This window comes from Tasmannia lanceolata, unplaced genomic scaffold, assembly GCF_043159265.1.
Source record: "Tasmannia lanceolata isolate RefF3 unplaced genomic scaffold, GAP_Taslan_0.1 ptg000015l, whole genome shotgun sequence".
In the NCBI taxonomy this organism is placed as follows: Eukaryota; Viridiplantae; Streptophyta; class Magnoliopsida; order Canellales; family Winteraceae; genus Tasmannia; species Tasmannia lanceolata.
The window spans coordinates 56,880,548-56,895,728 of NW_027518692.1; the positions used below are offsets into that span (position 1 = coordinate 56,880,548).

A 15,181-nucleotide genomic window follows, 5' to 3' on the forward strand; every position below is an offset into this window, starting at 1 on the left:
ACTGTTCTAAACTGCACCATGGAACTTGAAGAAAATGTGAACTTTTTCTGTATTTTTCTTCTAACAAAGAAGAAGTTTTGGTTACACAAATGAATACACATATCAACACCAAAATACTTGAGACACTCAACATAACTTTGATTCATCATATACCCTTTCTCTGGCCTGAAGAAGAAAAAAAGAGGTGTAAATGCCCAAAGCTAATTTGACTGGATCATCTCAGAGACTCTTCTTAACTGAGGAGGGCCAAGATAATCTTCTCTGGTTTATGCTATCAACCTGGTAAGGGTCAGCCACCTCGCTTTCGTTTTCCCCTTGGCTCTCCATTTCGTGATTCCTCCGGCTTCTGATAACTATGTCATCGGAGCTTGGGTCCTCTCTCCAGGAAGGAGGTGTGACGCATTCAGATTCAGAGACCCCATGGGAATTATCTTTGGCCGGTGTCGCGGGAAAGGAAGATTGACCCACGCGCAGATGTTGAAGGGTGGTAAATGATTCCCTCATTGCAGACATGGCTTCGAAGAAACGAGTGCATGAAGCAAGGGCAACAGGAATTGGACGCAACATTTCCTTCAGAAGCCATTTTCAAAAAAGAAAAGAAAAAAAGTAAGCCTCACTCTATATATCAGTCCTCAGTTATAGCACCATGTAAAATCAAAGATTAGCTAATCCCAAGCAGAAAAATGTAAGCACCTAGATAGCCTGTTTTAACAAATCCAAGAGAAACATTTTCAGACAACATAATATATACATATACTTTAATTTAAAGAAGTTGGAAATGTGGCACTAAAATGATGCCGCAAAGGGCAAAGCCAGAGGGTAGCGCGTATTCACAACAAGGTTCTAGCCAAAAAATTTTGCGACAAGGTTGAAACAAAGTGCTTAGAAGTTGGAAGGTGTTGAAAGGTATGTCTCTATTTCAAGGGACTTCTGTGGAAGGCCCTCAGATATTGGACGAGGTTATCATAGCCAAAGAGTACCATAATTCCATGAAAAAGTACGGTAAGGCACGTAGTATTTGTAAAAACTGATATAGAGGAAGCTTGCAATCACGTGGATTGGAGATGTGGACTACTTCATGGGTACAGTGGGCTTTCGTAACGAATGAAAGTGGATTATGAATTGTATTACTTCTCTAGTTTTCTATACTTCTAAGGAGCATTATTGCAAAAGCTCGAGACTTAAATAAGACTAAGGAAATCCCCCTTCCCATTCCATTTTTAGCATGGTAGGGGGGAAGTTTTTAGTAATATGAAATGGCACAGGAGACGGAATTTGTAGAAGAATTTCATTGGATGGGTGAGGGGCGGTTCCACCCTGACCATCTATCATTGCAATTTGCGGATGCGACAGTTTTGTGAGGACTCGACGACTCAAACAAGAAACCTGATGAGTATTTTAGGTGGTTCGAAGTGGTTTCAAGTTGAAGGATTAATATGGGGAAGTGCCCTCAGCAGGCATCAACCTGTCTGTGGGAAGGATGATTGATCTTGTCAAAGTTTTTGGGCATAGGGTGGAGAGGCTTTCGATGATCTACCTTGGCTTATTATTTTCCACTCTGATCATCTCTCATCTTCCATATGCTTAGCTATATATAAGCATCATATAATTAATCCCACAGCTCCATATTCTTTAAATATTCACATAAACTTACCCCCCATATTGAGGGTGATTCTCTAAAATTCTGGCTCCAGTTGAAATCCGCAACAGATGCTGTCAAGGCACCGTAATCACTTGCAGCCTTCAGTAACAATTCTGAAAATTGTTTCTGCATAAACCAAATAGAAAGATGTCACTAGCATGCACATATGGGCTTAAAAATACCAATTTACAATGCAAATAAAGAAATTGAACATCTACTATAGAGAAATTATATGAGTGGCTCCTGAGCTTGAGTATTTCATAACAAATCAGACATTCTATAAAAAATTACAAATACAATCAATGAACCAACATAGATGTTTAACACACCTTTCTGGGCTACAATCTATAAAAGCAGTAGTTAAAACTTGAAATGAACTCAAATTGATCTAAAGATCCTCAGGTTTGACAGATTCATATTCTTCTAGAAACTTGGCAAGTTGGCCTAGTTTTTCCAAAGATGGGTAAAAATACTGACATAACTAAAGAAAAAGGATACATCAGGAAGAAAATCAAGAAAAAGGTGAAATTTGGGATTTATTATTCAAAATCATGAACAAACTTCAAGAAAGAGACCAGGCAATCCTATCTACCTGAGCAGATAAACACTAATATTCACTAAAAGAAAGAAGTTCATAAACACCACCAAGATCACAAAACTATTGGAACATGAATTCTATCTCTCTCTTTTAATCTCTAGTCACTTCATTCTAATATTTTTCCCCCAAAATATTCAGATTCATGATGTTGCAAGGAAATTACTTTTTTATTCTATGTTTCCTTTTTTTGTTTTTTTGTCCATTAAATCACTATTTTAATATTTTTAGCAAACTTCTGAAAAAACTATATGGAGTTGCCGAGTTTCTGAAAAAATCAGGCAAAAAGTGAAATAAGGAGTTGCTGAAACATCACAAACTTATACCCACAGGATCAGGCTGTGCAATCTATCTGAGTCAGTAAATACTAATATTCACTAAAACAACAAAATCCATAATAAAAACAACCATAATCTCAAAAATATTAAAAACTGAAATAATCTCTTTCAATCTCTCCTCCCTTTCCTCAAATTTTCCACAAGTTAGTTAAAGACACTGACATAATGTGGAAAAGGAAAAAAGATAATAGAAAACAGGAAACATGGTAAAGAAAATCCGGCAAAACTGAAATTCGGAATTTTTCTTACCCAAATATCACAAATGAACTTCAAGCCATTGACCAGGAAATCATACCTACTTGAGTCAACAAACACTAATATTGACAATTAGAATAAAGGTTATAATAAACACCACACAGATCTCGAAATTATTGAAACATCAAATCTATCTCTTTCAGTCTCTCCTCCCTTTTTTCTAGTATCTTTTTTCAGCAAAACCTCAAAATCACAATGATGCAAGCAAAATGACTTGTTTCCTATATTTCCTGCTTTTTTCTTCCCCTTCTCCCCATTAAATCAGCAATTACCTTTTAAAAAATAGATCGACTTGCCGGGTTTCATAAAAAATAGGCAAAAGTAAAATTAGGAATTAGCGAAATGTCACAAACAAGCTTCAACCATAGGCCAGGCAATTCTAAAAACTTGAGTCGACAAACAATAATATTCACTAAAAGAATGAAGTCTATAATAAACGCCACCAAGATCTCAAAATTATTCAAACATAAAATGTTCTCTTTCAATCTCTTCTCTCCACCTAGTGTTTGTCTGCAAAGGGATGTTGCATATACAATGAATAACCAATCCTCCCCCTTCCAAAGAACCCTCCTAGTGAAACTTAACTTTGATAGATCTAGTCGAGGGAACCCAGGACCGTCCGGCATAAGGGATCTCCTTAGAGACGATAGGGGATCGACTATTTGGGCCTTCTCTGGGCCCATAAGTTTTGCGGATTCGAATGAAACGGAGATGCGAGCTCAGTGTTACAAGGAATAAGGAAACTAGAATCGGCAACTTCCGTAATGTAATCCATTGGCTAAAAGGCTCTTCTCGGCCTCCTTGGAACTTTGCCCATTGCATGGATGAGATTGTGGATCGGATTGGTGGATCATCGATTTCTTTTCTTCACGTCAAAAGATCGGCAAATGGAGAGGCCGATAGGCTTGCTAGAGATGGAGTAGATAGGACTGCTTTGGAGTTTCTTAATTTTCTCCCTCGATGAGGGCTGCTTGATATTTTTTGTATCTGTGTTTGTATTTTTTCTCTTTGTCGTGACCATCTCGGCCATGGGGTTCTCCCCTTTCTCATTTTAATACAATTCATTACCATTACAAATCTTCCTACTAGAATTCCAGCTGAAATCCAAGTCAATTCACTAAAAAGAATGGAGTCAATGTAAAACCCAAAATGGAAAATGAGTGCCCAATGTCTTCATATTTTGTCCATACAAATACTACAAATATTGAATATAGAGCTCCCCCCTTTTAAATTCAGCTAAGAAATTTTTACCTGTAGTTTCCTATCAAAACTAAGCTACTATTCTAAGACACTTGTCCCATAGAAAAGCGACTATGAAAATTACATCAAAGTGGACACAAGCCCACAAAACTAAATCTTCTTCTTCTTCCATGACATTATTCTCTGTCTCTCTCTGTGTACTCTTTTTTTATGTTGCAACTATCCCTTTCAAGTTATTCCTTTTTTTGACATATTCTTTTTGAATTTCTATGTAGCAAACTACTGATTCATAGATTAGAAAGTCAGAACTTAAACAAGTTGTGCTTGCGCACATATCAAATTCCTCCTAATCATTTTTTGAGAAAAGGTCCTTATCATTTTTTATTGGTGATAAAATTTATCAACATTACACAATTCCAATATATTTTTTCTTTTTCAACTAGCCTTTTTTATTTATTAATTTTTTTTATTTTTTCGTTTTCAACTAGCCTTTCTTATTTATTAAATTTTTTTAGAAATAGCTTGACTCTCTTGAGTCACAGCACTCACTCTTCCGAGTCGTATCCTAGGCCTTCATTGAGTTGAGTCCAAAGCCCAAGTTTCCTAACCTTGGTTCTAACTTAAATAATAATGATAAAAATTATATAACTAGTTCTTCTCTTGGTAGGTGTAAAAAAAATATAACACAAATTTCCATATTCGCGTATGTTCATTTCAAAATTAGGGAGCTGAACCCAAAAAAAAATGAATGTACATTTATTAGAATGTACCTAACCTGATATTCTGCTTCCACTGGAATGCAATCTAGTGAATACGGTTGTTGCAATCGAGCTATGATACGATCCTGCCAAAAAAAAACCCACCATCAATAGACTAAAATAGATTAAGAAAGATGATGCATGAACCTAAGAAACATGTGTGTGTGTGTGTGTGTTCAAACTTTGAAGACAAACCAAATGTCATACGAACAGTTACAAGAGTAAACACAAGTATGAGGACAATTTCTTAAAGCTCGTAGGCAGATGCATAAAAATAATAAATATAAGACAGTGAGGGGTAACAACTAAGAAATGAAGTTTGGCATGGCCCAAACAAATTATTAGAAGAGATTAGGGAAGAAAAGAGGCACGGTAATGATGAATATATGCATCGGTGATAAACCATATATACTAAAGTAAAATAATTACAACATGTTTAGTTCAGTGTACACTGATTGCAGACGCTTAGTATTCAAATGAATCAAATGTTATCAAGAAATTGTTAGGGAGTAAACTCGATGTGGTTTGATTGTGTGTTTGGAGTGCGTACACATGCTGATTTTGCGGTGCACAACAGATATCTCTTTAAGAGAAATTGTCTTTGCATACCTATTTGTTCCCTCAAAGAGCACATCATAGAAAAGCTTCATAGTAGACGCCTCATTGACATTTTGAGCACAAAAAGAACATGGTGTTCCTTGAGGGGCATCATTATTGGTCATAGATGCAAAAACAAGTCGTCACAAATATCTTTGACCTTTCAAAAGTAATGTGATTTTTTGCATTTTTTTGATAAAATGAAAAACCCCTAAATTAACATAAGATCTTACCAAAAATAGTGATATTTTCATTTCTTTTACAAAAAGACTGTGATAATTTCACGATATTCTTTTGTTTTTCAAATTAATTCTTAAATTTTATGTTTTATATGTTTTTAAATATTTTATTCTTTTAATTTTCCCTAATATAAACCTAAAATTAAAATAAAATAAAATGTTAGGTATACCCTTCCTGAGAAATTCCTGAAACAAGTATTTGTGACTATGGTTTTTGTTAAAGATTAAGTTAGATAGGGTCCACTACATGTCCCAGTAAATTAAGATCTAAGTCATACTTTAGTTTATTTGATAGGGGCCATCCTTGGATAGCCATAATGGCACTTTAGTAATTCTTGTGAGACATGATAAATTCATTGAATTCGTCGGGCGGGGGCCAACTTCATACCCATGAATTCTTTTCATTCCATCTCTTCTACTCTGTTTTTTGTTCTTCTTCCCCAGTTTTATGAGTAAAGATTTGCAACATTAACATGGTCTTAGATAGGGTTGTCAACGGACCCAATTCGGATCAGATCCACACATGTCCGTGTCACGATCCATTTGAATCCGAAATTGGGTGGGCTGTACTAGGTTGGATCCATGGATCCTACAATGTCTATGTCACGGTCCCGTTAAGAATCAATCGTCCCTCGGAGGGTCCTAAGTCCTACTATTGTTTACTGTTTACATAATTAAATTCTTGTACAAAGTTAGAATTAAATTTTTGTACAATTGATTCTTAATTTTTGTACTAGGTTGTTTACTGTTTACTATTGTTTACTGTTTACATAATTAAATTTTTGTACAAAGTTAGAATTTTCAGTCCCCTTTAAAAGAATAGTGTGTGTTTTTACTAGTACTCAGTGATTTTGGCGAAAAGGATGGGTTATGAACAGCGATGATTCGGCGAAATCACATAAAGCTCACATTATTAGTTAAATTTGTGATTTTGTTGAAATTCTTCTTCTTTGCTGATTTCACAGAAAACAACTGACCTGATCTACCTAATCTATAATTCCCTCTCTTATTTGTTTCACTTACCCCTGCAAAGCAAAGGATAAGGCTGCGTACATCCAACCCTCCCCAGACCCCACAATGGCGGGAGCCTCGTGCACTGGGCCGCCTATTTGTTTCACTAAGTTTTTGTGGGGACTGCAATTTGTGTTGGGGCTTTGGGCTATTTTCTTTATTAAAAGTGGCCTTCAACTCCCATCCTAATCAAGTCCCAAGCAAAAAATTAAGTTTTACAGATTAAGTTTCAAGAAATTTCAGGCACCCCAATATCAAGTGCGAATGTAGTGGAAACACTACCTAAGCAATGAAGGTTGTCACTTTCCCACCGCAATTATAACATTAAATATATTGAACACTTTATGCCTTTAGCTCCCAAATTTTGTGCATGTACTAAATAGATACAACCAAAATTCCCAACTGGTGCTTTGGGAACTCAAATTGAGCATGTACAACTGTTTATTGGTGATGCCTCTTTCTTCGAGTGTAAGAATTTAGAATTGCAGTTGGACCACCTAATTAATCTATGATCTTCCCAGCAAGATCTTTGTGCTTGCATCACTAGATAGCAGACAGTCAACTTAGTTGAATGTGATATTCAGCATGGATCATTTTATTAATCCTACAGAATATAGTTACAGATTATCAAAAGAATTCTCTTTATGATGGCCAGATCTCAATGTCAAGCTTGTTAACATGTCATTAAGAAGTAAATAAGATATTTGAAGCATCCTTATTTGACTGAAATCTTTTTAATTACATCTAAGGTGCGCTGCGATAAAGACTTTCTCACATTCAGATAGTCATCTACTATGATGATGACTGGGTTTAGCCCCCAATAATTCTTGTTATGGTATAACTATTCCTAGGGCCGTCCTTGGTTGCTTGAGCTAAGGCAGAGTAAGGTTACATCTATGCAACCTGTAGTGAGATAATTTAGTTAGTTGCAAACTGACTTGGTATTAGCTTCTTTAACTTATTGACATGGTGACGACTGTGATTTATATCGCTGAAAAGTGCAAACCAACAATAAATGCAAAGCATATACAAACATTCACTGCATGTTTCGAAATATCAATGTGTTTTAGTTTTTCAAGGAGTCATACGATGTGGATCGCCTATATTGTTAAATGCCAAAAATCGCACCCATATCAGATGTTTATCATGTCTATACAACAGCATACCAGTGCTGAGAACCCGTGCATGTTGGGTTGCCTCTCTTCTAAGATTTTTTCAACCACTTTACTCTTTTAGCCTATTTTCTCCAGTATTAATAGAATCACCATTTTTTTTATTAATAGTTCCCAGTGTTTCAAAACTCAGACTAGAACTTGGCCATGGTAAGGGAGTCAATTCGGCTGAGCCAATGCCACGGTCAATTTTTTCATTAACTTGGGTTAGTCAAAGGAGTTTTCATGGACATGATAGAGAAAACTCAGACTTGGAAGAGAACCTGGCCAAGGTAAATGGGAGTTGACTTGGGCAAGTCGAAAATTGACGCGGTGGTTTTTAAGCAATGATATTTTATTTGAATTGATCATTAAAAAATGTATTGAAGGATAGAAGGTGGACTGACAAATTTTGAGATTTTCTCCTTTCAAGTAAATGATTTCAATTTTCTCTTTCTCCGTTTGGGATTAGTTGTAAATCATCAAAAACATGCATATCTATTGAAAACGCATGTTTTTGTGCAATTTGGTGAAATGGGGTGGTCAGCTAAGATGATTCTATCATTTTCAATTTTTTTATCTTTTTTAACCTTTTCCAATTTTCCCACCTTTTAATGTTCTGCATGCTTTTGAGGATAGTGGTTAGTTAAGAAGATTTTATCAGTTTTCTATTTTTTTTAATCTTTTGCAACCTTTTCCAATTTCCCCATCTTTTAATGTTCTACATGTTTTTGAGACTAGATCCGTAAATTGCAAAGATTTACTTATTTTTCCTTTTTATTTACTATTTTTCAAATTTTATAGCTTCATGTATACCTAGCATTCTCATTAAGGTTTTGATTCTTAACTTCACTGAGCTAGATCTACAGCATAAAAATAATCTAAGGCACAGCAAAGTATTGATGGGAATAATATGCATAATTCCTAGCATCAATAACACAAAGTAAAACAAAAGGATATTGAGCTCAGAAAACAAGACAACTTCAAAACACCCATCTCTAAGCTATTGGCACATTCAAATCTTAAATAGACTAATGAAATGAGCTTCCTAAATGATATATTACCTTATTCTGAATAACATCTTTTAATATAGCAGTAATCCTTGCCAAAGACTCACATTTCTTTTCCATTTCGCTGACATGTGTGAGATGTGCCACATTCTTATCATCCTAAAAGTTCAAAACACATAAACCACCAAAAGTTGTACAGTCAGTCAACTAGCAACAACAATGACAGTGTTGTAAAAAGGTTGCTCACAATGGGCCAGTTACGTAATCCAGTGAATCATCATATGAGGTTTAGCATGCTATGAGTTACCTGCCTTCAGAAATGCTAAACATTTTGGGAGGTTTAGCATCCTAATGCCGTGCAAGAGACACAAATGACAAAGAGAGACAAATTGATGAACAAACTTTCATAGAAATGTATGAGTTCCCTCAACAAATGCATGGAGGGATGATAAAGTCCAACTATAAGTACCTAACCCAAATATATCATCAAATTTTGGTAAACAAAACCATAAAATCATATATGATGCTGCATCACCAAAACAGGGACACAGCAGCACTGGATAGGCATTTAAATTGTCATAGAAAGCCTTACAGATTCATTGATTTCCATGATGAATACACCAATCGCATGCCAAATTGCCAATTAAGGTTTAGTATTGTAAAAGCCAAGAACACTAGAAAGAACATTCCAACCTTGGAGATTACTCCAATATGTGCAATGAGTCATTCTACAGCAGACTGCGATTTTAATCTTAATGCATTATTTAAACTGGTTGTTGCCCTAAGCTTTCCTCTTTTCATTAAATAGGGTTTCATCAACTCCTCAAAAGTCAGGTGTTTCCTATAAATACACCCAATGCATAAGAACATGTAAGGTACTGGGAATGAAGGTTTTACTGGAAGCATAGGAAGATGAAGCACATGCTTCTGCTACATTTCATACGAAAATTTTAGGGATTTTTCTAGATGTTTTCTATTTTTCATTATTTTTCTAATTAACGAGGCTTACGCCTCGCCCCATGCCTCCACCTTTTAAAACACTCTGGATAATATAGTAATAATTTGATCAGCCTGCCATTCCACACATATGAACTCATTCATAAGCCCTTTAAATAGATTGTGAATATCTCACCTTTCGACCTTGAAGTTCCACCTGCAAGTTTGCTATGTTCCTTTGTACAGAAGTAAGCTCTCGTAAAACCCTTATCAAGTCATCACTTCTGTCATTGGTAGAATTAGTTGACAAGTTTTGAGCTTCTTCCTACAAGAAAAGGACAGCATCAAGCATTATCCAATAATAATTCAGATTGAATTCAAGCATTCACCAACATATTCAACTAATCCGACTCCAGGTTAAAAAAAAATAAGATAAAACTAAACAATATGCTTCACCATAAAACATTTAGCTATGAAAAGAAAATGATGTATGAATGTAACATATAATATGACATAAACAAGTATTTCGTGTGAACGTTCACATTGATATGCAGAAGAAAAAAAACCATGCTTATAACAAGACTAAATCCAAGAGAACAATTCCTAACAAACTTCGCATTACATTAGTTTTAAGAAAAAAGTAATCATCCATGAAAGAAAATTATTTCATGAACACATTTGAGTTACAGAAAGCGTTTATGCATAACTCTTTACCATTTTTCTTTGGAGTAAACATTAGTTTCCTTTCCACAACAATCCAGATACAGAGTGAACACCCATGGACCATCTCCATCATGCATTCACTAACATATTCGAATAATCCGACTCCAAATTAAAAAAAAAAAGAAAAAAAGAAGAAGATAAAACTAAATAATATGCTTCACTATAAAACATTTAGCTATGAAAAGAAAATGATGTATGAATGTAATATATAATATGATAAAAACAAGTCTTTCGTGTGAATGTTCACATTGATATGCAGAAAAAAAAATCCATGCTTATAACAAGACTAAATCCTAGAGAAAATATCCTAACAAACTTCGCATTACATTAGTTTTAAGAAAAAAGTAGTCATCGATGAAAGAAAATTATTTCATGAACACAGTTGACTTACAGAAAGGGTTTATGCATAACTCTTTACTGTTTTTCTTTGGAGTAAACATTAGTTTCCTTTCCACAACAATCCAAATACAGAGTGAACACCCATGGACCATCACCATCAAACTTTTTTACAATTTACAAACAAATAGAAATTCAAAATTCCCCCAACATCCATCACTAGCTTCCTAAGTGCATAACCCCACAAATAAACTCAAAAATCCAAACAAAATCCTTTAACACTTTCCAAACTAAACACCCCGGCATTCAAACTCATCAGACCTCCAGATTTGCTTTAACATGGAAGCAGAACTCAGAGCTATCTCTGAAAGGAATCCAAATCTTCAAGGACTCCCCCTCGAAACTCTTTAATGTGTGGATCAAACTTTATTCAAGACGCCTTGTTGAAATAATCTTCCAGTCCTTAGCACAGAAAGTGAGAAGGGCAAGTAAACATTTACTTGCCCCTCTCACTTGGAAAACTGCACACATCTATTGAGAAAACAAAGTGTGGATCCGCACACCAGGAAAGGAATTGGCTGAGAGGACAACTTTTGTATTTATCTTTTTTCTCCCCAGAAAAAATCAACTATTTTCCCATCAAATATGAAAAGTGAAGGTGATGAAGCTCTGATTTGTCATCTAACACTCGTTCCCTGGTTTTCGCATTGGCTTTCTATTGGATGCATTCTTTCTCTAGTTTTTTTTTACTAGAAAGTGTATTTCTATACCCTAATTTTTGTTGTCTCCTTATGCCTTTTAACATCAATAGCTTACATACTAGCTAACAGAAAAACTACACCGTACTCAAAAAACCTGCAACCCTCACTCGCCGAAGCTCAAAATCTTGGATTCACAAAAGTAGAAAGAGCTAACTAGAGGAACAATATATTCTATGGACAAAAGTAAAATTAAATACTTTCTATAAAATATGATTGACAACTAAAATCTTTATCAATTCATCATGTAACCGGTTGATCCAACATAAGTTGAAAATTTGCTGCTAACAACTGATATGATGCCTCATTTGAGATCTATAATCAGTTCCTAAGAAGCAACTCAAGGCTGGATTTAAAATGTTCACACCAGTCAAAAGATAGAAAGAGAAACCCAAATTCAGGCAATATAATTGGAAAATGGTTTATTCCTTCTCCAATGAAATCTCAATAGGCAAATGTAGGTCACAGACATTAATGTAAACAACCTTATTTGGGACTGCTCTAGATATTCTAATTTCTTAAACAAGTTCTGGGCGTCTCATAATCTCTCATGTCCTTAATTTAAAGAGCTCCATATCACAAACTCAAACTCAGAAATATCTTCTATCCAATTTCCAGAAAACAAAGAAAGTCCAGGCCGATCTACATAGAAAAAAAATGATAAAAATTCAATTCCCAGAAGAAAAAGGACCAGATGCCCAATTAAGGTAAAAAAACAGCATTAGCACCAATTTCCTAAACCCTGGATTCTAAAATCAAATCCTTAAAATTTCCATTCCCCTCAATTTCCTCAAAAAAAATGAAGGGAAAATAAATGATAAAAATGCAATTCCCAGAAGAAAAAAGGACAGAAACGGACCAGATACCCGATTAAGGTAAAAAAAGCATAACCTCCAATTTCCTAAACCCTAGATTGTAAAATCAAATCCTTAAAATTTACATTCCCCTGAATTTCCCCAAAAAAAAATGAAAAAAACAGCAAACCCGTTTCCAAAAAGGATTCACCTACAAAACCCATTTGACAAAAGAAATGCAAACCCTAGGGCCTATTCATGAAGAAAAAAACATGGAATCCACTCACGTAAAAAACCCTAGATTGTAAAATCAAATCCTTAAAATTTCCATTCCCCTCAATTTCCCCAAAAAAAAATGAAAAAAACAGCAAACCCATTTCCAAAAAGGATTCACCTACAAAACCTATTTGACAAAAGAAATGCAAACCCTAGGGCCTATTCATGAAGAAAAAAACGTGGAATCCACTCACGTAAAAAACCCTAGATTGTAAAATTAAATCCTTAAAATTTCCATTCCCCTCAATTTCCCCAAAAAAAAATGAAAAAAAACAGCAAACCCATTTCCAAAAAGGATTCACCTACAAAACCCATTTGACAAAAGAAATGCAAACCCTAGGGCCTATTTATGAAGAAAAAAACATGCAATCCACTCACGTAAAAAACCGTAGATTGTAAAATCAAATCCTTAAAATTTCAATTCCCCTCAATTTCCCCAAAAAAAAATGAAAAAAACAGCAAACCCATTTCCAAAAAGGATTCACCTACAAAACCTATTTGACAAAAGAAATGCAAACCCTAGGGCCTATTCATGAAGAAAAAAACGCGCAATCCACTCATGTAAAAAAACCCTAGATTGTAAAATCAAATCCTTAAAATTTCCATTCCCCTCAATTCCCCCCAACAAAATGTAAAAAACAGCAAACCCAATTTCCAAAAAGGATTCAGCTACAAAACCCATTTGACAAAATGCAAACCCTAGGGCCTATTCATGAAGAGAAAAAAAAAACATGGGTTGAATCCAAAAAATTGAAACGAAAAAGAGGAGCATATTGAAATTCGAATAAAAACCTGTGTAGAATGAGGAATTGAGAAACCCAGATCAGAAGCGATTGATAATGCATCGGACATCCCACCAAGACGTCTTGATGGCTTCTTTCCCACCCATGTCGTATCGCTCAAGGCCGACATTTCTCTCTACCTCCGATATATGAAAATTGGTCTGATTTTGTCTCTTCTTTCTGTCTGTGAAAAATGCGATCTGAGTTCAAATTTATGAAAACACTTTTCAAAACGGAACTTTGTCCCGAAAGAAAATAAAGACGATGGAATGTAATACCAACAATACCCTTTATTCAGGATTAAATTTTCAAATAAATGCCATTTTAACTTTTCACTTGAGCTTCTGTGACGAACGCAGAAATAAAGTAAGGGTATGTTAGTCATTTTATGTTGGAGAGGGATTTTAGCTTTTCATCTTGTCGTTTTGCGCACGTGTAGGGAAATCAGTACTTTCGTCTTTTTTATCCCTTTTGTAGCCGTTTTGCTCGCTGCTCTTATGAAAATCTAGCAAATAACGAAAAAACACATGCAGAATGGAAAAAACCATAAGGCCGGCCAAATACGATTTAAGAACAGGTTGATCGGATCATCCTAGCCCTTGATCAATTAAGCCTCGATCAAAGCCTCTGAAGAAAAATCAAACCGTTGGTTTTTGTGGTTCTTTATCTTACACAAGAAATGTCTCTTCGTGATGGGAACAAAAATAGGAGGGTCCCCTCGTGGCGTTCTACAAAATCAACGGTCTTGATCTCACATGTATATATACCTTATTCCACATATAACGCTCAAAAGTTACCTCATTGATCGTAAAAGTGACTTTTAGCATATTCTTTCTCTTACCTTATATAGAAAATTGTGATTTTTTTAGGGAAATGATATATGCGCCAAGTGTTTCAATAAACATGTGCTGCTCCACCTGTTTGTCGTGTAGTATTTAAATGGTCTAAAGAGCATTTTGAGAACCATAGTATCATCTGAAATCCCTTAAATACTACACGACAAACAAGTAGAGCCCTTGTTTATCGAAACACCTTGGCGCAGATATCATTTCCCTTTTTTTAAATGGGTTGTCTACCTATTTATTTAAATCACTTAATTTTAGGTAAAAATGAGCATAAAACAAAATTTACGTCCATTTTTACGTCGGAAAGAAGCGGAGGCTCAAGGGTAAAAGGCAATTCCATTTGGATGAATAGATAAAAAGAAATGAAATACCAAACCCCAAAATAGATTTCCAACAAAATTAGCCCGTTAAATTGTGTAATTTTATTCAACCGGAAAATAGGGTTGGAAAATAGCCAATGGTTCAGATTCAACCGGAAAACATGAGATTAATTTAATGGTAACCTTTGCCCATCAAGGGTGGATGAGTAAACCCATCTTGACCGTTTGTGATCACTTCACGCTAACCAAATATACTTTTTTACATTTTGGAAAGTCCCAATATGTGGAGGTTTGGGCTGGGCAATTAATTTAATCTATCCTTAGAATAAGAAAACTTGAGAATACGGGAACAAGTAAACAAAGGATTTGTTGCCAGCGTGCTAAAGAAAATGTCTAACCTCTCTGCAGGCCTAGGATACATATTAAAATAGAAGAGAAGAGGTCCAAGAGGGCCATTTCAATGGCATGAAATCGTACACGGAAGAGTTGCAAAAATCATGTATATATAGTAGCTAAGCTGCTTCTTCCATAAACCCACAAACTACTAAGTCCTCCTCCTTAGCTACTTATTGCTTTTTTGGATCATTTACGAACTCGTACAAGAGTTGTTCAAAG

At 35.2% G+C, this 15,181-nt stretch overlaps 1 protein-coding gene across 1 annotated transcript; it reads right to left on the minus strand.

The window, feature by feature from the left end:
- Nucleotides 1–32: 32 nt before the first annotated feature.
- On the minus strand, nt 33–13,675 carry AUG2 (HAUS augmin-like complex subunit). The gene is made up of 6 exons (XM_077354603.1): nt 13,412–13,675; nt 9,929–10,057; nt 8,851–8,955; nt 4,806–4,874; nt 1,655–1,768; nt 33–570 (listed from the first exon to the last, which is right to left on the minus strand). The coding sequence occupies exons 1-6, from the start codon at nt 13,529–13,531 to the stop codon at nt 220–222; spliced, it is 888 nt and encodes a 295-aa protein (XP_077210718.1). The 5' UTR covers nt 13,532–13,675; the 3' UTR covers nt 33–219.
- Nucleotides 13,676–15,181: the final 1,506 nt, after the last annotated feature.